General features: G+C 44.3%; 1 protein-coding gene across 5 annotated transcripts in view; it reads right to left on the bottom strand.

Moving 5' to 3' along the window:
* The window catches only part of CRTC1 (CREB regulated transcription coactivator 1), a 64,617-nt gene extending 38,164 nt beyond the window's left edge, over positions 1-26,453 (bottom strand). For 2 of the 5 annotated variants that reach the window (XR_009457943.1, XM_014595740.3), the window contains exons 1-2: positions 26,263-26,453; positions 6,080-6,196 (exon numbers count right to left, since the gene is read on the bottom strand). Coding sequence is in view for 4 of the 5 variants with exons in the window: in XM_014595740.3 (XP_014451226.1) it covers positions 6,080-6,196; positions 26,263-26,388 (243 nt within the window). In the remaining variant the exon portion in view is untranslated. The remainder of the gene's footprint in view (positions 1-6,079; positions 6,197-26,262) is intronic. The other 3 variants (XM_014595741.3, XM_014595743.3, XM_059719803.1) reach the window with 2 other exon arrangements.
* Positions 26,454-26,767: the final 314 nt, after the last annotated feature.

Raw genomic sequence — 26,767 nt, 5'->3', positions numbered from 1 at the left:
CAGCCAGGCCCAATTCTGTGTGCACTACGAAGACTGGGGGGATTTCGATTTTAATAATAATCATCATCATAAACCTGACTGCTACGGACAGACTATCCCATGCAACTCTTTCCTTCAAATACAATTTTAACCAGTTAAAAGGATCACCTATGGAAACGTGCGCCCCCGGAAATGACCTGCCAAAACAGAGGTTAGCAACAGGGGGAGGCAGAGTCAGACCGCCGTTCCACCTGAATTAACAATATTTTTTTTCAGACTTCACGTCCCCAAACTTCTTTAAAGTATCAGAATTGAAAGCAACAGCGAGAGTAACCTTTGAGCCTTCGGAGAGTAACCTTTGAGCCTTCTGACCCCACCGGCGGCGGGTCGGTGCGTGCTTACGTTACCCCTGGCGTAGCATGCAGCATGCACCCAGAAGGAGCATGCCGACAAACAGATTAAATTCAACTAGGAAGGTAAAAGATGCAGGAAGGGAATGAATGCACAGTAATGCCTCGCGTTCACTTGACGCTCGGCAGGAACTCTGTTTCTCCAGGCCTTCTCTCACCTTGCTCCTCTCACCGTCTATTATCTTAAGGGGACACTGATGAAAAAACAAAACCAAACCAGCAAGGCATTTCCTTCCCCATGTTGCTAACAAAGATCAGTCAAACGTTAAAAAAAATTAAAATTGAACGTCATTTTCAAAAATCTCATTCAGGCCGGGCTGGAAACCCAGGCCGCTCAGGTTCCCTCCTCGGATCTCGTCAGAAGCACAGATCTGCGGGAGAGCTTTACTTATTGGCAGTGGATTTTGCGGAGCCTGAAGGTAGAGAGGGAGGACTGGCAAGCCATGCCCACTCTGCAACCAAGCGTGCCTCTACTACCCCATCCCTGCAGCGCGCAGCGCACAAGCGTGGAGGCAGAATGTTTGGCCTCTCCTCGTACTTCAATAGTTGTCCGTGGGCCACCTGGGAAAAGCTACACACTCCCCCACTTCTTGCCAATAGGAACAGCTTTGCTGACTCCCTCAGCTCCATCTGCTTGGAAATCCTAGATTTGCTCCTTCATTCAAGTCCTGCATGTAGCAAACATGCTGCCCTGTTTGCCAACCCACAAGGCCATCTGGCCCCTACACTCATTTATCTTTAAAAAACTGCCCAATCTAAACCATTTAGACATTTAAAAAGTCCTGCTCTTACAGTCTTAGCTTTATTTTTAAATGCCCTATTACTTGCCATATCCTCTTGGAAACGTCTTGCCCCAGGGATTTGACCCTTTTCTATTTGGCAAACATCACTCCTGTTCCCGGTATGTGCACACACCCTGCGCTAATAAAAGTAGCACCAAAGCACCTGTGCTGTTGATCCCCTTGCCCAGCACCGCTATTCTTTGTCTTCAGCAAGAAATTGTCCCGGTCTAAGAAAAGCGTATTTATAAAGTGCGGAGCCAGCACAGAGCAGCTGGGTTGTGCCTTTTCTCCATACAAATGGTAACTAGCTGTAATATCTGCCAGTTTCATTTCTTAACGGCACCCGTGGTTGCATAAGGATTTAAAATCCAATAGACTCTTCAAATGGTATTTCAAATGCACCTACCCACATCTCTGGCTACAACTACCAAACATATCCCATATGCATCTGTTAAAGGATCGGTGTCAGGAACAAGAAGGACACGCACAACAACCAGAGACCTCTTCATTGCACTCTCGCCTCCTCAGTCCGGCCACCCAAAAACCAATGCGAATCGGACTCCAGGGGATGAGTGCTGTGGAGGCCAACGGGAGCAGGAATGCCCCAAACCCAAATGGAAGCCAAGGCAGATATAATGTGTTCAGAGCACGAGCCACCACTCAAACTGGCATCGCCTGAACTCGGAGTGGGTTTGAGGTACGAACTCCCATGCGCTGCACGTCGTTCTCTCCACGTTACAGCGTTAATGACAGGATTTGGGGTGAGAGTTCATACAAAGCAGGTTCCCACCTGCTGACCAAGCAGAGATGTCATCTTGGCCCCTGCTGCTCTGCATAGGCAGCGGCAGACCAAGACCACCGAACCGCCAGCCTTTCCAAATGAGTATCCAAAAGGCAGAACAGCTCTGTTAACAGGCTCCACTGGGCTGGTTTTTGGCTTCTCCCAGCATCACCTCAGTCTTCAGGATTAAATCTTTGCCAATATGCCTTTGTTAAATTTCTTATCCCAGGAGGGCACCTGATAACTAAACCGAATATACTTATCTAGAACAATACATATACGCTTCTGTCTGTCCTTTGCAGAGGAAAAGAGCAGCGCTTAAACGGCCTCCCTCTACCCACAGTGGGTTCATGTCCACTGACACAAACTGATGAGAGATCAGAGCCCGGCGGAAAACCCTGAGACAATCCAATGAAAAAGTGCTTAAGACAATTGCGTTTTCTCAGATAGGCAGGGGGAAAGAAAGCGCAGAGCTTCAAGTGGCAGTGTCCCTTTAAAATGTATCAAGACATTCACTGACTTCCGAGATAAAGACAAGCAAGATGAAGGAGGAGGAAAGCAACAGAAGTGGCACCTATCCGCATCCATCTCAAAGCCCCCTGGTGACAAGCAGCGTTTGCTAACCACCCTTCTTCTCCCCCTCAGGGTTGGCATGCAAGCTAAGTGCACATGCTCATAGACCACTTTAAACCACAGGCCAAGACAGAGCCAGAGAGCCATCGTCTTTCATCAGACCATTTACTCCAGAACCCAGAAGGAATTAAAACGACAGATCATGGCAAGTCCAGCACCAGAGTCTGTCCAGGACTCAATACGCACGTTTCACACGGCGATGCATGAAGCAGCTCATATTTATTTGACAGACCATAGCTCCTCCCTTGGAGCTGTGATGGCGCATCAAATGAATACCGCACGTAGGGTCAACACGTGTGCCAAAATACGTATCTACCTGGGTAAACACCACCCCAGTGCTAAATACGTATTTGTACAAGCCTAAAAGCTTGTTTACCGAAGAGACAGGAACTGCTCCAAAGGCTTCTGCCAGAGCTCCGCTGGGCTGTAAATGCAAAGAACCGAGACGCTCAGATCGCCACCCCTCCGACTGCAGAGGCCGCCGCGCCGTGCCTTGCCGTGCCGCGCGGGTTGCATCGGGTCAACACCGTGCACAACACACTGCTTGACAGGTTTATTACCTTGTAGCTTCAAATGCAGGAATCTTATAAATGCCAGAGACTAGAAACGTTGTAGCGTTGATATAAAACAACAACATATTTTAACTTCGTCGTTTGTAGGAGAGGTGAGTCACTCTGGACCCTTATGTTTCAAACAGGAACCTTTCCATTTTCGGGAAGAATGGGCAAGTGCAACAGGCACCATCTCCCAGAGATTAACTTGTTATAGTCATCTGTTGAATTCATTTGTAATCTTGCAACGTGTCCAGTATTTCAGTTCCAACTAAATCTTGATAATGGTAGCAATGGCCAGCAAGTGTAATTACTAATAAACTGCTATTTTGCTTAAAACGGATAGTCATTATGGCCTTCATTCATGCAAATGGCAACTACAAAATATGTAGAGCACGGAGGCACCAGCTGCCTGGGGAGGTGCGTTAAAGACTCTTTGCAGCATTGCAGTGCCTGCATCACATTCCCTAACGCCAGCTAGAATAAAGTAATGCTTTACTGCTGCCTGAGATTCACACTCCAGGAATTCCCATTAACACAGTTGTCTATATACATCTAAAATGTATAACTAAGGATAGTTAATGACAATAACCTCTCTTTATTAGGCTGGTTTTCATCAGAGAACCGCAAACTACAAAAACTAATTTTCACAAAACCCTGGGGAGGCAGAACGGTAACAGCAGTGCTGGGGAAGATGAAACAGCGAGTTCTGAATCACTGCCCATGATCACAAAGTCAGCTGGAGACCCCAAAAGGCACTAGGAGCCTAACCACCAGTGGAGCTCAACCTCTCTAGACTCAAGGCACCTTCCATAACTCTTCTGAATTTCGCAGCACCCTATTTCAAAAACAAACTTACTGCGGTGAGTTTTTTGACTACAGAAAAAGAGCAGTTCTTCTGTCGCAAAGAACTCAGAAAGCCCGCAACAGGTCAGAAAGTGTTTGATGCACTGGATTCTTACTTGAAAACTCTGCGTTTATCTTGTGAATCACGTGTGGGTGCTTGCACGCCTAACAATGCTAATATTATATATGTCACTTGTATAAGGATCGTGGGCAACCCCAGTTGAGAATCACTGCCCTATTCTGGCCACTATAGAATTTTTCCTCTATAAACATGCTTATGGATAGCAGACAAGCAAAAGGGGGAAAAAAATGACATTTTCTGCCCATTTCACAGTGAGTAACTTTTATAAGATGGGTGACATGACACTGTGAGGCGTTAGAAATGTGTCTGGTACAAATCACTTTTAATGAAAAGTGCATATTTGCCATATATTGGAGGCATCCCAAGTACATGTTTTGTTAAAGAAGTTTAACAGATCTAATTTTTTGTAATTAATGAAAAACTTTGATGGGAGATTAAGTGTTGAAAGCTCAAACGCAACAGGGTAAGAATCAAAACAGATGAGTTCAGCTCCATCATCCACAACGAATATAAGAACAAGGACTGATGCAACACAGAACGCAGCACCTCCTCGTCCCAGCTGGGCCAAGTCTTTCACTGGGTCCTAGTCTGTGGTCCTGTTCCCAATCCTCAAGATCCATCAATAGATTAAAACTAGCTACGCCTGCCAACATCAGGAGCATGCCAACCTCCGTCGCCCACCAAGAAAGCTGAGGTCTATACAGTGCCACGGCCCAAGATGAGACGCACAAGAGCTGACATAAGTGCCTTCAGTCACAGGGATACCGGCTGTGAAACTAACTTCTGTATGAGCCCACGCCTGACTGCGTTCACCATTTCAGCTACATGTGAAGACCCTCTGCTCTAAGCAAGCTGCCCCCTCTTCACCAGGTGAGGTGCTATGGAAGGCAAGGAAGAGACGCATGCATCCGTAAGATTTTCTGCAGCTCAGCCAGAAGTTTCTATTCCAGAAAAGGCAGAAGAGCAGAAAGTCCCTTAAGACCCTCGCAAGCACTTGGGCACTATGGTGTTTGCTGGCATGAAAAATCCTAAAACAGAAAGGAGACAAGCAACCTAGAAGTGGAACTTAAATGGGGACTTCAACTCTTGATTTCAGTAATATCAGCACTAACTAATAAAATGGGAAAAAATTAAGTCATAGGATTGCCTTGGCAGTGTCCGTTTGATGCAAGCTAAACAGACTTGCAAGCCAGAAATAATTGTAAAAAGCGGCCAGAGTCAGGCATCAGGAGAAAAGAATCTCCTAGATATCGGAGTCATGATAAAAATAGGCTCATGCACGCCGCAAAACCTCGACAGTAGCCAGACAAAAGAATGGAGCCTAGAACTTAGTCAAAGGACATCCTATTAAGACATTTCACTCCCTCAAAAAGTGCCACACAGCATTCATGTGATAACGGCCTGCTCCCCAAGCCTGCCACCACCAACTTTTTCTGCGTTACCTCGTGTACAGCTGGGACACAAGTTGTAGGGGGATGGTTTGGAGGGTTGCGTCGGGAAGCTCCATGTGCTTGGAGAGTTTCACAATAGCTCCAAGCACATGCTGCACCTCATGGCTGCGAGCAGCAGCACAGAGCACAGGGTGCTTCTAAATAAAGATCTACATTCTTGCAAATGGAGCCCCTTTATTACTGCACAGAGCTCTGGGCATGAAGCACCGTGACCTGCTTTGTTTCCCTTTTGCTTTTGTGGGCAAGTGTCATATTCGATATCTGGCCCTTATGACCAAGGCCACGTGCACTCATTAGTAAAGCTGTCACTTTGACAGCCACTGCTTTGAGTTTGGCACCCACCAGAAGACCTCTACAACTGCGGCAGCAGAATTATAAACCAATGTTGGTAACACAAGATTTACCATACTAGAACTACCTGCTTTTTATACTATAAAATGATATATTTCAAGCATTTAGCTTTAATACAGGTATGCTGATGCGACAAGGTTATGTTTCTATGTTCACAACATGTTACAAGCAGTCTCCAGTAGAAAGAAGTTACAGCCTTGATTTTAAACTCACCTGGAAGGGCAGGTCCATGGCACTGTTCCCAATCTGATTCACATTTGGCAGTGACCCTCCATAGTACTGGCCACGAGACTGTCCCAACTGCAAATACTGTGTTTTCTGCAGCTGTAGCTATAAAAACAAAAAGGGAGAGACAATATTACGGCATTTTTAAAGAGTTAAAATGTACTCCGCTGTGCTCAGGCACTTACTACCCAGAACATCTTCCTCCTCAAAGCAGCATGGAATAGGAACACTGGCCCCAGGGCACAAAACAGAGTTAATTGTCTAGGATGGACAAGATGAAAGGGGGTAGCTTGACAACTCTGTGCTGATAAATGACAGAAAAACAAATCAGCTCTTCAGTCACTGATCACACTCGGGTTTACATCAGCAGCTCATAAGGAACCATAAAGCATTGATCTCAGCAGCTATATTCAAGGACCAGAACTTAAAACCTTGTATCAATGCCATGTTTGACCACACAAATGCCAAAAATGCAATCAAAAAGCTCAGTCACATAATACATACAAAGTCATCCTCATGGAGAAGTATAAGCATTTAACCAAACTTGCAAAGCTTCCAGCATCTGCTCTTAAACAAACCGACTCTGTCCAAGTTGTTTTTTGCTATGTAGGAAATCCTCTTACTGTGAAGGAGCCAGTTTCTTAACCCTGGGAACGGCCCATTAGAAAGCTGCAGAACAATTGAAATTTTACATTCTGGGCACGAAAATGAATTCCTCACAATAACAGACTTGTATGAGTGTCAAAAACATGGCAAACAGCACGGTTTAAAAGGATGCAGGAAAACCTTATTTTAAAGAGACTTTTTCAAATGGTGTAATCTCATTTTTATTAGCAGGTTCTTCCCATATGTTCAATTTGAGATAATTTTTGAGAAGGCAAAAAAAAAAGAAGAAGAATATTTTGTACACTGAATTGAATTTCAATTTATTTTCATTGTCATCTTGTTCTTTCTTAAAAACAGCATTGTCCCTAACCAGTTTAAATTAATGGAACCCTTCTGCCTTTTAATTTTTAAGATCCTTCCCCTCTTTACAAGAACTCGTCTCTAAATAATATTTAGCAAGTTACTAATGCCAACATTTTCAGTCATTTCTGGTTGACCTCTGGCCTGCTTTTGCAAAACAAACTCATATTTTAATGTCAGACTGTCCCCAAGTCCCAATTCCAAACTGAAGACGTACAGCCTGGAATCGTTTAAATACTCAGGGAAGAGCTGTTTACCCCACATCCCAATGAACGGCAATTAAGATGATCTAACCAGGACACCAGTCACATAATATTCCCTCCTCTCACTGTGTACCTATATTTTAGGGTACATTGCTCCTTGTTGTTGGCCTAATGACTGGTTTTATATTCTGAGAAGCAAGAAAGACATTCCTGGACTGGTAAGAATCAGTTGTTTAAAGTCTAAATATTCAATTCTTGGACTAGATGCAGTTTTGGTTGCTAAGGCACTATAGTGTGTACATCAACAAATCTGTCTCAGTTTCATTCAAACCTCTCAAAACCGTTCTCTTGGAACGTCAGAATTTTGAAGGACGTGGTTTGGAAACGCCATAAAAATCTGGCACCCCAAAGCAGGATATTTCCTCCCCCCCTCTTTAAAATGTCTTTACGTTACAGAAAGGCTAGAATGGGACCAGTGGCCTTGATTTTAAAGGTCTACAGAAGAGACCAGGCAGTTGACTGAAAACATCAAATCAAAACCAGGAATTTGTTTCCACTTGTAAGTGGAAAAGCATTCACCACAAAAGGACAATTCCTAGACAAACTAGTAACAACACGGTCATGGCTTCTGAGCTTATTTATTTGAAGATAAATAAATTGCCAGCACAATAATGACAGCAAAGAAGGCAGAAAGAGGCGCTGGCTCGCTGGTGAAATGCCCAGGACTCTAGAGAGTGCTCCCAAGCCCCAATTTCAAAACGCAGAGTTGGGTCTCACAAGGAAAAGGCACGGTCATACCAATACACGCACAACTGTATCGGGGGGGCGGGGGAGGGGGGGGTGTTATCTGCCTGTCCCTTAATAGCACACACTCTCCGAGAGGAGACAGCTCGTTCCAAACCCCAGTCGACCAGGGTTGCGTAAATGTTATTTCCTTGAACAAAAACCAACCTGACAAATGCAAAGAATTTTCTATTGCGGATCCTTTACTCTCACATGCAGAATCGTTCGGTCAGAGACACAAGAAGTACAACAAGAGCGTAACGACTGGGAACCAAGGGGTCTCTGCTTCCAGCTCCTTAAGAGTGAAGCGTGAACCCCGGAGCGGCAAAGACCGAGTGTTTGCAGACTGCGATGTCAAGATCAAGAGGGTCTAAAAGATCCACTAACGAGAAGAAACAAGAGGATCGGCATGATCTTGTGGCAAGCGATTACAATACTGGCTTCTCAGTTACAAATATTAGAGATGCCCTCTGTACTAGTGGCGCCTTAACCAGTCAGGGAAATAAATACATTCATTCCTTCAAACCACTGGTTTGCAGCACAAACCAGAGCGAAACTCGGGCTGTTCTTCATCTGCTCTGTACCTATATAAAAAGGAGACGAGCATGGGATTCCAGCCAAATACTGCAAAAATTAAAGAATGAAACAGCCGATGGCCTGCTATAAAAGACCTGATCTTAAAAATTCTGCATGGGTTTTGCTTTGAATTCTTCATTAAATTTGGGGTACATCCCACGATTTTTATAGGAGACAGGGAGTGACCGCTCTGTCATTCCCACACAGCTTTCTGTGGAAGGAAGCTGCAGTATGGTAGAGGAATTTGCTTTACTCAAAAGTGAAACCCTTCTTCCATTATTCCCGGGGTATCATTACCTTGGATACTACAGCAGTACCCAAAATGAGCTTCCTAGAAGACTGTGATTTACCAATGCTACTTTGAACAAACATTGTTGGAGAGTCACGCAAAATAATTCTTGAATTCTCACTGCTTATTATTGCTCTTAAGCATTAGTAATACTCCAAAATGCACTTTTCACTTATTATGATTCACATTTTCCCTCAGCCTCTGCCATTTTAAACAACCATATAATAATAAGATACCTGCAACAACAGCTGTTCTTACCCAAAGGTTAGGAGAGCACAAAGCTGCCCAAATACCTCACCGCCGCTCACTTATACTACAAAAGCAACAATTTGAAACCACTGGGAAATGTGTGACCCACTGTCATTCCCAATATGACCTGCAGCATAAATTAAATAAATAAGTACGCCTCATCTAGGCACTTCCTGAAGTTACTTGGCGTTACCTAATCCATCAATCATCTGAGAGATGACTGACATTTAAAAGTGAGTAGTACTTTTAGGGTCCAAACATTTGGTTGGGATTTCAAGAAAATATAGCTTAAGGCTTCTAGGACAAAGGCCAGGGGAAAAAAAAAAGATATGCAAGTTCCACAATGATGCTGTGTTAGTGATTTCAGTTGAGGACTAGCCCAAATGGGGATACTTCTCCTCCGCGGATAAGAGGCAAGTCAGATGAGACTAGACACGAACAAATACTTCCTCTCTTCCTATGCAGATGACGTCAGTAGGGTCTGGGCTTGTTCAATAAAGTGCACAACGTAAATTGAAGGTGTAACCCCAGCGATTAAAGAAAGAAAGTTGGATTCCTGAAAATACTCTAATCACCCCTCAAGAAAAATCGGTCTCTGAACAGTTAGATGAATCTCAAATCATTTCATAATTCCCACGGCAACCCTGCAGCCTGAGATTCAGCTAAACTACGGACAGCTTTTGTTATTCAAGTTCAAATAAAAAGAATGATGTGGGGTTCTCCAGATATATTAATTTCTCGTTTCAGCAGACCTTTCTGAATTGACAGTGTAAATTCTCCATTGCTATGTTATGTATCCACGGTCAGTTCTGCTTTAAAAAAAAAAGTAGACTATACTAGCTATTCCCTGACAAAGTCAGCATGTGCACATACTATTTCCCAAATGATACTTCATAACTGCCTCTGCAGTTCCCCTCCCAACAGCACTTCTTTTACGCCAATTCGAGAAATACTTTCCAAATAAAAAGCTCAATTTAGAACTATTTAATCTTTAAAAGATAAATGGTTTTAGAAATCATAGAAAAATAAGGGGGGGAAGGGACCTCAGGAAGTCATCTAGTCCAACCGCCTGCTCAAAGCAGGGCCGTGCAACTGCAGTGCTTTACAACCCTCCTAGCGTTGGCTCACATCCCAATAGCTTATTGCCCACCGTCACCCCCAGGTCCTTGCGTGCAGAGCTGCTGCCCAGCCAGGCCGTCCCCAGCTTGCACCGGTGCCTGGGATCATTCTGTACTAAGGGCAGGACTTTGCACTTGACATTACTGAACCTCATCAGATTTTTTTTGGTCCAATCCTACAATTTGCCGAGGCCTCTCTGAACTTCCTGATTTCACCCCCGCAGGCCTGAGCAATGCTCTTATACTCCTCCCTAATTGTCTGTCCAAGTTTCCGCTTCTTGTCAGCTTCCCTTTTTGCCTTTTAGCTCACTGAACAGTTCCTTGCTAAGCCAAGCCAAGCCAGGCTTCTGCCGTATTTGCTACTCTTCCTGCATGTCGGGATGGTTCGTTCCTGTGTCCTGAGTAAGGTTTCTTTAAAATACAACCAGCTGTGCTAGACTCCTCTCCCCCTCAGACTGGTCTCCCAGGGGATCTTGCCCATCAGTGCCCTGAGGGAGTCAACGTCTGCTTTTCTGAAGCCCAGGGTCCTTACTCCACTGTTCTCCTTCTTTCCCTTCCTCAGGATCAAGATCAATCCTCCTGTGGTCACTGCTGCCCAAGTTGCCATCCACTACTAAGTTCCCCACCAAGTCTTCCCTGCTTGTGAGCAGCAGGTCAAGAACAGCATGGCCCCTAGTCGGCTGCACCAGCACTTGCACCAGGATGTTGTCCTCAACACGCTCCGAAAGCGTCCTGCATTGCCTGCACGCTGCTGTGTTGCCCTCCCGGCAGATATCTGGGTGGCTGAAATCCCCGATGAGAACCAGGGCCTGTGACCAGGAAACTGCCGCTGGCTGCTTTGCATCAAGCACTTTCATATCACAGATGAAATGCTCCCCAAATGAAAATGACACGCCCCTATCAATTTGCTTTTGAACTTCTGAAAAAACCCACGTTTAAAACGATAAATAATAGATAGACTCCATTTCTAAAAAGCCATAGAAATGATGCAAACAAGAACTTCCTGTGTACCGGTTTTCACTGTGAAGGCAATGCTAGCCTGTTACACAGCAATTTGGAACTTGCAGGCAATTAAGATGCAACAAATTATTTTCCTAACACACCCCAGCATGAATTGAGAATAATTCCAAAAGGAGTAAAGACTGTGGACAACACTCAACCGTAATCAAATGGCATGTTTTAACAGCAAACTAAACTGTTATGAAACCCAATAAAACTAGGCCTGCCTTATATAGATCCAAACACTTGATTCTGACAAAACCAGTATCAGAAAAAGGGTGGGGTGTCCTTTTGATAAGAACAGAGATACGCACGCGTCTCATGAATCTGATGAACACAGGAAGCAACAGCTGAAGATAAATGCTCAACTGCAGTTTCCATACCAAGTTTTACATACAAATTCAAACTGAGGCAATCAAGAATCAGTTGCACCTTCAGACTAAACACAAAACAAATTAAATGAAGATTTGATCCATTTTGTAATTAAAACAGAGAGCGGTAAAGATATTAAAGGTCTAGATGCAAACACGGTCCCACTACAGAGAGTCTTCTTGCTCTTTGACTGTATAAAACTTTAAGAAACGGATGTGATTTCATGGAGCAGTCTCCAGATCAGACACATTACATCGTCGCAGGAACAGCAGCTCCTGAATGAATGCCTGGAAGCCAGGAACAGCCACCTACAAGAACCTACCCTTGCTTAAAATTTCTGAGTTGGCCGGGACTCATTTGGCACCCACATTTACTACATAATAGCTGCTCGGTGGGGACTGAGGTAATGGTCGAAGCTTGGTGCCCTGTGGACACATCCAAAAAGAACCGCCATCACCATGAGAAGTAAGGCGTCCCAGTGAGGTGGTCATGGATAACCAAAAGTAAAATCCCTTCTCATCCCGAGCGACGGGCCCTCCTGGCAGTGGGAGAAAGGCTTGCCAACTGCAGTACACACATTATGTGTGACCTGTGAACAAAGGAAGTCAGCTTTCAAGGCTGTCCACACAGCACCTTTCTCCGGTGATAAATTACCATATTTTATTGCATGCAACATGCACCTCTTTCCCAACTGCTGGAGACTGGCATTCATATTATACGTGAGAAATACAGCAAGAGCAGGTTCTGTCCCTTAGAGCTGAAACAGTAAATCTGCAGCAATCCCCCCGGGGCAGAACAACCCGCGGGCCAGGCTCCCCACCTACTGCTCCTCAGTTATTTACTAGAAGGAATTTGTTTCCCTTTATTCTAGCTTTCAAAAACAAGGTGTGTATTACACTCCAGGGTGTGTGGTGTGCGACAACATACGGTAAATACAAATTAAAACCAAAACCCACACAAAACTGACGGTCGGTCTCAGGTGCTTTGTGGAAAGATTCTCCCGAACTGAACAAGACTTACCTGTCCACAATTCCCATGAAGAAAAGCAAGGCAAATAAAGTTTTAAAAGGAAAGGTCAGCAGTTAGCAAATTAGAGGTGCACATGTAACGGTTCAGACTCATTGACAGTACAGCCTTCAGCTAAAAACTTCATAATTAGCCAGCCAACTCTGAAATAAAAGGAAATCTATTTATGTCATCAAAAATTACAGTGCCTTATTTCTTTTGCCTGCATTAAACTTCCCAAATCTATCCAAAAATTAGCCACTCACAAAAAGCACACTTTAAGCTACCACAGAATAACCCTTTTTGTTAAAGCTTCCGAAACACATTTTGCAATTTGAAAAAATGGTGTATGCTCTCGTGATTAATCTTTCAAGATAACACACACCCACACCAGGGATTCTCTAGCTGCCGAACACAACCTTCCCCACCACTGACCTAAAATGTCCGTTTGATTTGTGAATCCCTCTTTTTCTTTTAAACAATCACAGAAGTGTTTATGAAACTGCGAGTAAGTCTCTATCCAGGCAATCACTACGCCCCCTCCCAAAAAGAACAGAACAGCTCTCCACACATTTATCAACTGTGCACTAGGTACACTTAGATATTTTCTCCAAAATCAGAATGTAATGATTTCGGAAAGAGTATCAATAAAATGGGAAATGCCGTTAGGACTGATAATCTCTCTTCAAGAACGAACTTTCATTGTGTTCACTTCTAAAACTATTATTTAACCATCCATTTGGATCTTTGTTCCTGCTACGGTCCGAAGAATCAGGCTTCTAAGAACTTTTCCTAACATGGCCTCGATGTTTTCTGGTACCATGAGACGTAACAGAGTTGGATGCTCTGAAATCTAACCTAAAGGGTGGGGTACTATAGCCCTAGGGTTTATTTTTCCCACCCACCAGGAAATACTTTGGATTAGAGAGCGACTCGTATCATATGTGCATTCTGGTGGGTGTAGGATCACATGAAAGAGGAAGTATTAATGGTGCTGCTTGGTTTGGTCATCTGACTTTTCTGTCATTTTGAAGTTAAAACTAAAGGGCTAAAATTGCATAGTGACACCTGCTTCTCACTTACCCACATGTTCAGCTACCAGATACAGTGCGTAGGTGGATTTTGATCAGTACATTCCAAAACTGAAGCTCTATTAATGGTTCGGAGTTAATTGTCAAAATCCTTTTAATACTGCCCTTATTCACTGCCTTTCTCCATCAAATGCACACACAATGCTGTGCTAGAAGAACGCGACTGATTCTGTAAATCTCAATAATTCACAAGTTAGGAAATGCTAAATTAAGGCTGCGTGTGCAACTTATTCAGCTCTCTTGTGTTACCGCAACAGGACAGACCTTTATTATTATTTCCATGGGACTCCTGCCTCGCCAAGGGTATTGAATGAACAGTGCTGCGCAGCTGGTAATGATCTGGCTTTATCCTAACTGTTTAAAGTGCAGGCCCTATTCTGAATACAACATTTCCTCATGGGCTTTTCTGCGACACTTGTTGTTCTGCCACCTGGAACTGTCCCCATATGCTGCTTCCTGTTTGCAACCCCCTAGGGAGGTGATTATACCCATTTCACAGATGGGGAGCTCAGGGACAGAAGGCAAGACCCAGAGAGCCACTGTAGGCACCTAGGTCCCCAAAAAGTGATCCAGAACCCACTGAGTACCTCAGTTCAAACACCAACAGTATTTTGCACTACAGAGTTCCCTAGCTGCCTAAGCATAGGCTTCTGTGCAGCTGCAGAAGTGCCCTGGTCTGAGCACAAGGCAACTAATGCTATCCAGATTCAAGCCAGAGAATTGCACAAACTCTGGGCCTCTCCAAGGGCTTAGAGACTATCTGGCAGGTGGGCTCAGAACATGACTCAGTGGATCTAGCCTTGCGTGCAGCACCCGTGGTTGCCTTAATTCAGACTTCTGGCTGACAGAGGTAGCAGTGCTCACCTCCTAAAATACTAGCCACACAGAACATTGCCCCAAGGAGAGGGAGTGCTAGCTTCTAGGCCCTTCTGGGTCTGAATGCCCTCAGTCTGAGATCTTCCACTTCCCATGATGGGTCCATATACTCCCTTGGTTACAGATCAGAGGTCGGCAAAAGGGAGCTCGACTATCTCAATGCCACTGAGCAAGGAGGGAAGAGGAAAAAAGAGGTCTGGTTCTGGTCTATGCTTCCAGGATCATGTATATATTTTACATTACTGAAAACGTACACAGGTTGGCTGAAATATCTTTAAGTTGCTACCAATGGGGCTCAGCTCTCTCCTGTTCTGTGTATACCAGTGTCTCCTGCCTTCTGACATAACGGACCATATAAAGGGTGAGAAATGTCAGGGTTTGTACATACCTAGATTTTTTTTCATGCACTCTCAAGCCACCATTGGACGCAAGGTTTAATAGGGTTTCACTGTAACACATTTCCCTTCGTAAATAATCTGGTATCCTTGAACACAAGGGAACTCAGAGTGGCCTCATATTCACCCTAACATCTGTTGTTGTGGACAAGAATTAAAAGACACGTGAAACAATAACATCATTCAAGGCCAATAATCATTTATGGAGCTTAATATGCAAGTATTAACCTGTTCTCCTAACCATTATCCTGAGAAACGATTATGTTGCCTAAGGATATTTAGCCCAACAAGGTGTAAAATACCCCGAGTCAAATAATACCGAAAGGATACTCTTCCATTACCAACAGCTTCTAATAACAGATGGTGATGAAGATTGCAGGAACTCTAAGGAGATTCCTTGATCTTTATGGCATGTGTCCTGCACTTGGGTCTATGCACAGTTTGGAAATGGGTATGCATTCCCAGCTTCTCAAAGGATTATCCAAGAGAAAGAGATTGCACTGCAGAATCTGTCAAAGAAAACAAAAGGAAAATTCTCCCCTCTACCTATCTGCTGTCATGATCACAAAGCAACTCCAACAAGCCACGATTTCTAAAATCATCTCTGGGCTGCAGTTCCTGATGCTGATGTGACAGCAGCACTGGATCAAAATTTACAGCTGTTCCTTCAAAAGGAAGTGAAAGCCTGAGGAGCAATATCATGGGCTACAACCACATAAAAAAGGTGGGTGGAAAAACCACAAAAGTTCCCCTAGTTGCATCTGCCAATGACCTTAACCTGGCCTGTGATCCCATTAGTATTCCTGACACCACTAACAACAGAGCCAAAGCAGGAAACCAAATATCTACCTGAGACCAAGTGAAGATCACCACAAGACATGCACATATATGAGCTGTGCTAAATTGTAACCCCAGCTTTTAGAATTGCTGCAGCAGCATTTTCCAAGCTCCTCCTACTGTTGCCACTCAAGTCACTCACCTTCATTTGTTCAATAATTATAAATGTTTAACCTTTTCAGGCTGCCTTACCAGTTCTAATATCAGTGAATGAAAATCCCCCTCCATGTATATAGTCAATGAGAAAACATGAATCTGTGTTACTCTGGGGGCAAAACCTATCCACTGCAACACACCAGAAGTGGCCAGCCAAAGACAAAAATAAGCAACAATTTTGTTTTTGCCACCTAGCTAATATTTGAGAAAAGCAACAGAGCAGGGTGGCTGCTGGAGCTCAGCTTCCCCACATAAGATCCCAAGCCTACAACTGGCTTTATATGGGGCATATTGCTGCATTCATGCACAGCTCTGTTGACTTAATAGGACTCCACACAGGTTCAAAAGTCCATTCATGTGCTTTCAAATGCAATACTGGAACCAAGAGTCTTCCCAATGCACTACAGACTCCAAGCTATACAACTTCTTAAATCCTTTTGCAAAAGAATTGTTGCAGGACCTGACATTATGCACAAAGACGTCTGTCCTAGGACGTGAGCTCATCAGTTGGAACCAACTGAGAAAAAAATTCTGACATGTACCAACTAATCACAGGAGAACGAGGCCACCAAACTGCTATAGTACGAAAGGCAAATGCTGCCTATTTAGCAAAATATGAAGGTTTTTAACACACGTAAAAGGTACTGGTGAAACTCCATCCAGAATGATGTATGCAATTCCAATCTCCCAGGTTTAAGAAAAATTAAATCAGCTTGGAACATGTGCCTAGAAGGACCATGAGGATAACCAGGCTAGACAGCTGCTCATATAAGGAGACACTAGGTGTGCTTGGTTTTACTGAGTCTAGGAAAATCAAGCTTGAGAGGGGATGTGATTGCTATCTATAAATGCAATGGGAATGTAAACACCAAGGAGAGATGAGATATTTAAGCTAAGGGATAATATCAGTCTCAGTTGCTCTCTGTTAACTGCAAGGGCTCAAGTGGACTTAGAAGAAAACCTAGAGGTCACGGAAGACCAGATAAAAGCCACCCAGATAGGAAATGTGCATTGCCTGGAAAGATGGTGCTTTGAAGATAAATGGACTAGACAGGAACTTATTAGGTCATCGGATATCTGTGACTGAACAACAAACATTTTTGCTACATAAAAGCTCCCCTCACACTTCAGCTTCTATCCACAGGACCATTTAAACTCTTTATTTTTTGTAGCCGACGTGGTTACAGAGCAAGGCGGGGCAAGTGAATTAATTTAGCCTCCCAGCTTGCAAAGTCTGTGAATCACTTACCCTTTTTCTGGGAATTTCAACCTAAGGAGCCTGGCCTCAATGTCAGAACTAGTGAATTCTCAGTGCCAAGGCTACGGACCAGGTGAGAAGGCATTATGCAAACCTACTAGCTGACCTGACCCTGTCCCAAGCACCCACACACAGTTCAGCAAAAAAAGGGCATCAACTGCAAACAAACTTTCACCGATTCACTTCTGAAGCACTCAGAACTATCAATTATAATGCTATTTTACTAAAAATCAGTGCAGCCCATGTAGAAGCCTCCCCACCCCATAAGAGATGAGGCATTTATTGATCAACAAAGCTTAGTCAGTTACTAATCATTCATCTGTCCGCCGGCCAACTAGCTGTCTTAACGTGGTGAGGTGTTCACTGCACACTTACCCTTCCAACGCAGCATACTATTACTCATTCATGAGTATACAGTGTTTTCTGCCTTCTTAATGAACAGAGTATTTGAGACCTCAACTCATTTCACTGGATCATTTTGTTCTCTCATGCTTTATCTACAAATTTCATGACACTTCTAGGTTCTCCTTCACGACCTGAAAACAAAACCCCAAGATGCGCTGGGTTATTAGGTTATAACTGTCTTGTGAGTAAAGCAAAGTTATATAAATGACATGAAGGTACAAGATCAGCTTTGCAACAGATGCTGCTGCTGCACAAAACTGCACTTCTTATTTGGGTGAGACAACAATTACACATTATGAAAAAGAAATGATACATCACCAAATGTTTGTATGACATTTTAGACAAAATTCCTTATTATGAATAGACATATGAAAACAACTTGGACAAACCAGGAAAAAAGGATGGGTGGGAGAGAATTTAAAAGAAACTTGGTCACTTCTTACGTATTTGCCAAGCATAGGGTCTTCCAGAAAATGAACGTGCATAACCAACTTGAGTTCATAAAGAATAGATAACATATCTTGCAGCCTTTGAAACAAAAAATGCACCAATTTAATTAACAGACTGTTTTTCTCTGTTTAAATACACTTTGCTATTTCTAGCGAACAAAAGTTTACAGTTTAAAACCCAGCAGTCACAACTGAGTAACAAGTAAAAACAGGATACAGCACAACTACAGCCTTAAAATAGGGACTATTCTTCAGAGTTCTGCTCCATCGCTGGGCATGGAGCCAAGCTGCACTACAATTTAAACCAAACCTGATTTGTGCTGCTTTTAAAAAACAAATCTGATCCCTAGCCAGTTCTGCAAACTTCACCCTTTGTTTCTGAAAGGTATCCAGACAAAAGAGACTAAATCCTGCCAATAATTAAACGCAAACCCTCACACTGGACTCAGACTTGAAACGTACTGGTTATTTGATAACGAACAACCATCTTCCTGCCCTTAACGTTTGAAGTCTTAGGATAGAGAGGCATCTTTAGCCAATTCTGAACAAATACCTCTTGAAAGACCTGCTTGCTGATGGGCATTTCAGAGAAGGATGTCTCTGCTCTTTGCACCGTGGCCTACACCTCAAAAACGGAAGTGCCTCAAAAGAGCCAAAACAAAAGCAGAGATGCCCTCATTAAGCACGGTAAAAATAGCTTTTAATGTTCCAATTGTTATTTTTAGCTACAGAATGAATATTCAGTTATGTAACCCTACATTTCATAAATCAAAAGACAAACAGGGCATATTTACGCTCTCTGAAGTGTTCTGCTTCTAAGGGCACATGGCTGCACGCTGCCAGGTAGCTGGGAGCCTGCCTAGTGTGATTCATCTGCTAAAGTGTTATTATTACAAAATAAATAAATGATTCAGTCCCTGTGGAGTCTTGTGCTGGTTCCCACATAGGAGAAGGTTGTTTAACCATGGCACTGCTAGCAAATTAACACTTCACCAATGATGTCACAACCCTTGCGGCACGCCGGTCAGTCCCTCCGACAGCATCTATTGCTCCAGTTGGTCCTGCTCCTCAGGACCCATACTGATGAATCGGGGTCCGATTCCAACAGTGTGCAACGATTTGGCAGTTGGAGTCAAAACTCCCAGAATCAGAAAATCCCCACGCGGATTTAGCAGTTTTGCTCTACAAGCAACCAACCAAACCATACTGAGAAAATCCACTGGAGGGTGAATTCTGGGCAGAATGGCTGGAATTAAGCACTTTTCCATCCCCTCCTCAAATTGGAGGAGGACATAGAAGCAAAAACACATGATTTGTGGGCTTCCTGAAGTGGAGCTTGGCTGACAAGGACAGTCTGTTGTCCACTAGCCATATGAACAGCAAGGAGGAGAACCTGGTAACTCACTCTCCAGAAGCCATCAGTGTGGGTCTGAAGCAGCGCTGCGAGGAAGAGAAAGACAGACCTTGGCAGGTAGACTTTACTCACTTGTCAATCAATACAGTATTGAATATGCCAAGCAACACCCATTTCAACCAAACCAAAGGCCCTTTTTTAATATCAAATTTCTGTTTTTCAGTTGTCTGAAACAACTGAAACTTTCCACTCTTCCATCGGCTTAAGCCTCCAACAGGGGCCTTTGGGACTGAATCGGTTTGCCCCAAGCAACTTGCATTTTAGCAAAGGAACAGAAGGGAAGCACTGCTGAGATCACGACTGGTTGCTACAAGTTCATATTAGCAAAAAGCAGAATAGAAGAGCTTGACAGCCTGTTTCTTTTCACCTAGTTGTTCCAATCCTGTCAGCTGCCATATATCCCCGTCTGTAAAACAACAGCTACGACAGCAAATATGTGACACCAGAATAACATTTAGTCATCGGAAACTGAAATTTCATTTTGAAATTTACAGCCCCTTTTTCCTCTCATACGTGGGTCTACATTTGCTGCACACTAAAGCACTTGAGTTTCTGATTATACATTAAGTACAAAAACATCAAAACCAGTACAAAACAAGCTATTATGCACAAGTCAAATTTCACAGCTGCTTTGACAAGACTGCTAAAATAATTCCATATTAGAATCCAAGAATACTAACTCGTGATCAGATGAGTGATGAAATAAAGTAAGAGCAGCAACTGGTCTTTAAGACAAGGCAAAATGAAAGAAAAATACTTACTTTTAGAAAATTAGCATTCTAAGTGTTACCAGAAGTTTAAAGTTTTGTAATAACTTTGACATTTCTGTGAATACAAAAATGCATAAGGGTAAACTTTAAAAGCAGAAAAGGTACTAACAATATTTAAGAAACTGCTCCTAAATCAGAACTGAACAAAATGTAAGGCTTTAAACAACTATGCTCAAAAGTAAGGGGTAAAACATGACCCCTCAGAGCCACGGATCTGGCACAAAGTTTCCACTGAATATCAGTTTAAAAATATTATATACATTATTTGCTTGTTCCCAATTGGCATAGCCAAATCAAAAGTGATGTTAAGACAAATCAAGGTGCCAAGGAAAAGGCTGGCACACATTATTTTGTCCTATGGAACATGAAGCATCACTTGCAAAAGTTTGGGAACTTTATCTGAAAGCTTTTCTACCCTACAAAACATTACTACAAATGGGTTCTCCAGATCAGTGCTGGAGAGAATCTGACAGTAGAAAACTTTTGGTTTTTTACCCTGTTTCACAAAGTGTCAAGTGGTAATAGTTTGTGCCTAGGTTACAATACTGTTTCAACCATTCTTAAGGGAAAGACTCTGCTGTAAAATTTTCAGCAATTATTCTTTATCAGACTTGATCAGAAAGTCTGTTACAACCATGTTACTCATGATGGTAATTCTGTGTATGAGCGGTTCCATCAAGTCAGTGGTAGAATACAGATTTGTAGGATCAACCCACTATACTGTTTGAAGCTTTTGCCAAGCACCAGGCAAGTTTTATAAACTACAACCAGCAGCAAACAAAATTATAGACTTTGGTTTATAATCAAGTCACTGAGAAATTAGTACCCAAGGGAAAACCATGTTGGACTTTAATTATGGCAAAGCCCCGGACAAATGGTTCAACTATGGATCTTTATCCCAGTACTGCTACTTCAGCGTTTATACCAAAGATGTCAAACCTGAACTTATCGATGGGGAAACCCGAATTCAACCTCAGAACAATTAGGGGAACCGTGCACACATTACTTGGAGACTATAGTTGTTTAATCTGAGCAGCTCCTATAAATGCAAACCATTACAAACTATTCTGCGGCACTCAGGCTACAAAAAACAACTAACCTGCTCAATTCAGGACTGTTTTTCCTACTACCATTTACAAAGGGGTTGTTGAAATGTAACATGTTTATACAAGTGTAATTTCTTGTGCGTGTAATGATTTAACAAATCTATTACCCTAAAAACAATATTGGCACGGTGCAGGAAGAAAGTTGCTCTGAGAGTTAATTGCAGCAGTCAGAACGCATGTAGATGGCAAAGCAATAGGAAAGAAATAGCTTTCCCCATATTCAAAAAACCTCCCCAAGACTAAGCCAGTTTATAATAAAAAATATAAAGCACATATGCACTACAGTATGCCATGTCAACAGCCAACTAAGACTATTTACTTTGGACAGCTCAAACTAGTTAAGAAAGCGGAGTGCTTCACAAGAACAGAAACTCTTTATACCCTTGTGAGTAATTAATTTTTATGTTCACTCCAGGCAATTTGCATTAAATCTTTCAAAGAACACATGATGGCTGGTACAATTATTTCTATACATTTAATTCAGCAGTTCACCTTAAATCCAAGAGGCAGAAACACAAAGTTCATGGCACCTGTGGGGCACCGGTTATAGCCCTTCGGTGTGTAGGCCCTGATTCCACAATGTGCCAGATCTGCCTGTGAGTAAGTCACACGAAGCCTCGCTGACTTCAACTGCACTGCCACTTCCACGGGGGTCAACTGCTGAAGAGCCCACTTAGCTCTTCTGCCCTGCCCCACCTACTCAATGACCAGCCCTAAGAGACCTGCTCTCTTGGACTTGCAGTATTCAGGGTCAGAGTCCTCTTTTAACATATGATGATGTACTTAAAGAGGAGGCATTTATTTAAAAATTCAGTGAACTAAATACATGTTTCTATTTCAGGAGAAAACCCAGGTCCAAAATCAGGTTAACAACTAGTAGCTTTTATAACTGCAATTTTAAAATAAGGCACGCAGTCATCTTTGAACAAAGTGAGGCTGCAGTTCCTGCACACTGACATATTTAATGTCATCAGCATTAACAGTGAATTAAAACAATCTGAAACGCACAGTAAGGGAAGCCCATTCTAACAGCATGTGATATTACAGTAGTTATTACTTCCCCTCAATTATACTGTTTATATTGTATTCAGTTTCTACTGCATTTTTCCTCTTACAGATTTTTTTTTAACAGTACTTACATTATTGGAATGTTGATCAGGCCAAATAAAAATGACTTCAGTGCGACAGCTTCAAGTTCTGTGGAAAGCTCTTGGCCCCAATGTATATGTGTGCGCACGTGTGTGTGCATGTGCGAGATTATATATAGATCCATATATAGTATCTGTATGTGTGCATGTGCATGCATATGAGATCACATATATATACAGTATCTATGTGTGTGCATGTGTGTATATACACACGTGTGTGCATGTACACACTACTATATATAGTAACTATGCGTGTGTACGCACACATATATATATGTGTATACACATACACACACTATATATGATTTTAGTTATATATAAATATAATTTATTTGTTAAACAAAAGACTCTGGATATGGTCATCAATACTGTTACCACCACTCTTATCTGTCTGCTTTTAGGTTTATGAATTAGCATTCTTCATTTAACTAAGCTTTTAAATATGGTTTTACATAAGTGTCTAATTTGATCGATCACTAATTACATAATCTACCATCATATATTGCTCTTCTGTATAGTCACATAACAACATCCAAAAAAGAACCGGTTTGTATACATATGCACGCACACACACACACACACACACACACACACACACACACTTCAGTATTTGGTCCCTTTTAATTTATTCATTGATTTGTATTTAATTTCACCTCATTCATATGGCTATACCTATGCTCCTTAAAGGTATTTTTGTGCCTGCATTTAAGCTTGAAAAAAATCAATTTTAAAAAGTCATTTTTATATTAAAATTAAAATATACAGGCTTAACATTAATTTGAGCTGGTATTTAACACAATTTTCAATAACTCATGAAAAAAACTAGTAGGGAGCATACAATTTTTTTCATCATGCTCTAAACATGCACAGGCTGACAGTGTAAACTACTTCATCATGTGGACTGATACGGCACTGAGCATGCATTACAGAACATAATGCAAATATCTGCCACTGGGTAACACAGGTTTATTCTTAGAGGACCTCACGGGAGGAAGACTAAGATTAGCATTAAGCTTGACTGAAACAGTCAACTGTCTATGTGTATTTCCATTTACATTGGGGGGCTTTGTGCACAATAAAAACTTCATTCAAGCAGTACAGGAATAACGCCGAAGGTTTTCGATGTTGATGTTAACCTGGTTTGTTGACTCCCGTGTTTGCACACCAGCATCATCAGTGTCTGCACAGCTTGTTTTTTTTAGTTAAGGCTGGAGAGTCCATAAGAGGGAGCTCAAACACTGCTCTGGCTCAGATCCCTCAGAACCAGGTGACTTTAATAATATATAAAAGAAACAGCTGGAATCCAGAGGACATTTCCAACTGGATTAGAACCACTCTTAAAGGCAGATCACATTTACGCCTAAACTGTCTTTTAAAACCCGAATTTCACAGCATTTGAAGGTCTATATATGACCACTGCTATTATCCCAATGTCCTTGGCTACTAGAATTTTGGTCCATCTAACCTTAAAAAAAGCTGGACAAATACTCATTAAAACATGCCAATGTCACTTCTCCCGTCTGAAACCAACACATGCAAAATGGCAACAACACCGGGCTCTGCTGTAGCAGAGATTTTGCAGCAAGGGCCATAGACAGCCCTTCCACCAAATGACAGAAATCTCTGGGGGAGAAGCTACTGGAAGTTCATGTCCTGTCCAGCAAGGAGCTCCTCATGTTGAAGCAGGAGAAGGGAGAGAGAGGAGTAGTTGAAGTCCACAATAAAGAGCTGTTCTTTCCACCCACTTTAACGCGAGGGGCAGTTACAGACCGCTCTCCAATTACAGGCGCTGAGGTCCCACACACAAGAAAGAGGCAATTCACCTTTGTGAGGCATCTCACCACCTCCATTAGCTCCTTGTACGAGCCGCTCGCCTCCCTTTCCCTGCTGCAGGATGGACCTTCCTGTGCACTCCCTCAGGAAGAGGCTGAGCCTCCTTTAAGTTTAAAAATTTGAGGGGAAAGGAGAGGAAGGGAGGAAGATGAACGATTTTAGTGTGAAAAAGGAAACAATTCCAATTTGTTTCATATTTAAAATCCTAAGGAAGAGTAAAGAAAATACCACAATTAAAAAAAGAAATCCAAGACCTACAACGCTGCATAAATAAGTGAAAGAATACCAAATGCGAGAAGCACCCTCAACAGCAGCGTGTGTGTGTGCAAGTCTTACTGTAACAGCAGCTCTCGTTACGGCCAATAACAATAGACGGGCAAGATGGTAAACACTGCAGAGAGACAATTACTAAGAATGAAAAAGACAAATTTTGGGTTGTTTCCACAAACTGAAAAAGGCATTTTCAAGCTGACAACAAAGGGTTTGGTTGCCAAGCAAATCTGAGCACAAATAAAAATTGTGCTTAACCCCTCTTTATTTTCATATTGCATTTTACACACAGAAAAATCAGACAATTAAAAAAAAAAAGAAAAAAGGAAGAGACCGACATCCACAAAGGAGACATTTTGCTCCACTATTTGGTCAACATTTCCATCACTTCAGTACCCAGAATCCCCAAACAAGTTATTCAGCTCGGGTCACTTGCTCAATGCCAGTTTCCTGAACCAGACATCAGTTTCCTCTCAGAATAAAACAAGCCAATAGATACAATTCAGACGCGGCTCTGGAACAACACTGCTAGAAGAGCCGGGATCTGGGAGCCCTGCGAGATCACCCGCGCTCGCGAAGCAGCAGCACCCTACGCTGCTGTCTGGAGGAAACGGTAAAGCACCGTGTCAGGCATCCTCGCGAGGCTGCCCAAACCCCGGGAAGTTTCCAGAGGCCGAAACGTGCGGGGCTGGCACGCACGCACGCACGTTCGTGACCGAGGCTAGCCTGCCACGCCGCACCACGGGCTGCAAACCGCACCGGCCCGCTCGCCGGACGCCCTCGGCTCGCTCCAGGAGCGACCGTCCTCCGCGAGCGCCACCTCGCGGGTCGGCCGGAGCGGGGCCAAAACGGGCCGACACCGACACGAGCGACGGGCCTTTCCGGCGGCCCGCGGAAATACTCCCCTTGCTCCAACGCGAGGTGTAAAGGATGCGTTTTCCCCCCTTTCGCAACCGACCCAGCCCGGCTGTCGGACCGACGGGCCCACCAGCTCCCGCGCCTGCTCGGCGCAGCGACAACAGCACCGAAGAAGGGGGACGCGCCGGGGAGCGGCCAAGAGCCGAGGGCGGCGCCGCTCTGCTCGACGCCCCGGGACCCCGAGTCTCCAGAGCGGACGCACCTCACGGGGGGGCACACCACGACACCCCGTAACGGTGCCCTTGTGCTTGAGGGGCGTGGGGGGGGGGCACTCGCACACCCAGAGCACCCCCTCACAACGCCCCCCCCCTCAGAGCATCCCCCTCAGACCACCCCCCCCTCAGACCAGACCAGACCACTCCCCCCCCGGGCGAGGCAGAGGCGCCTCCAGCCTGGCCCAGGGGCCGCCCGGACTCTCCCACTCCCTGCCCGGGGGGGAGGTGGGGGGCCGGCGCCCCCCGCAGAGCAGGTGGCCCGCCCTGAGGCCCGCAGCCAGGGGGATGCTCTGGGCCGCCCCCATCCCCAAATGTGGGGGCGGCTACTCCCCGCAACGGGGGTGCCCACAGCGCGCCCCCCCCCCCGCCCGCCCCACACAATGGTCCGTCCCGGCCTTCCCGCCCCGCCCCGCCCCGCCGCCAGGGGGCAGCAGCGCCCCGGAGGGGCCGGCCGCCTCGGCCGCGCTTACCCGATGGGCCCGCGTGAGGCTCAGGTCCTTCATCACCTCCTCGAAGGCCGCCGTCTCCTCCGCCTGCTTTTGGTTGTGCAGCGCGATCTTCTCGCTGAATTTCCGCGGGTTGTTCGAGGCCGCCATCTTCCCCCGTCCGCATCCCCCTCCCCGCGCCGGAGGGGGCACGGCGCATGCGCAGGGGGAGGGCCGGGGGAGGCAGGCCTCAGCGCGCCTGCGCGCCTCACGGGGGTGAGGGGGCCGAAGGCGCATGCGCCGAGGAGGCGGGTGAGAGGAGGGACTGCGGCGTCCACTGCTGCGCATGCGCATGGCTTGGGACAGGGAGGGAGGGGAGGAACACTGCGCATGTGCAGAGCCCGGGGCTGCTTTCCCTGGTAGCATGTGCCAGTTCCATCTATGCTGCATTCCTCTTCTTGCTTGCTTCCTCACTCCCAGTTGCTCCAGTCCTCCCAGTCTCCTCCCCCCCCCCGCCCCGTCACCATAACGAGGCTGGGTGCATTGGTAC

Source organism: Alligator mississippiensis, chromosome 16 (assembly GCF_030867095.1).
Source record: "Alligator mississippiensis isolate rAllMis1 chromosome 16, rAllMis1, whole genome shotgun sequence".
In the NCBI taxonomy this organism is placed as follows: Eukaryota; Metazoa; Chordata; order Crocodylia; family Alligatoridae; genus Alligator; species Alligator mississippiensis.
This window is presented reverse-complemented; position numbering and strand designations above follow the sequence as displayed.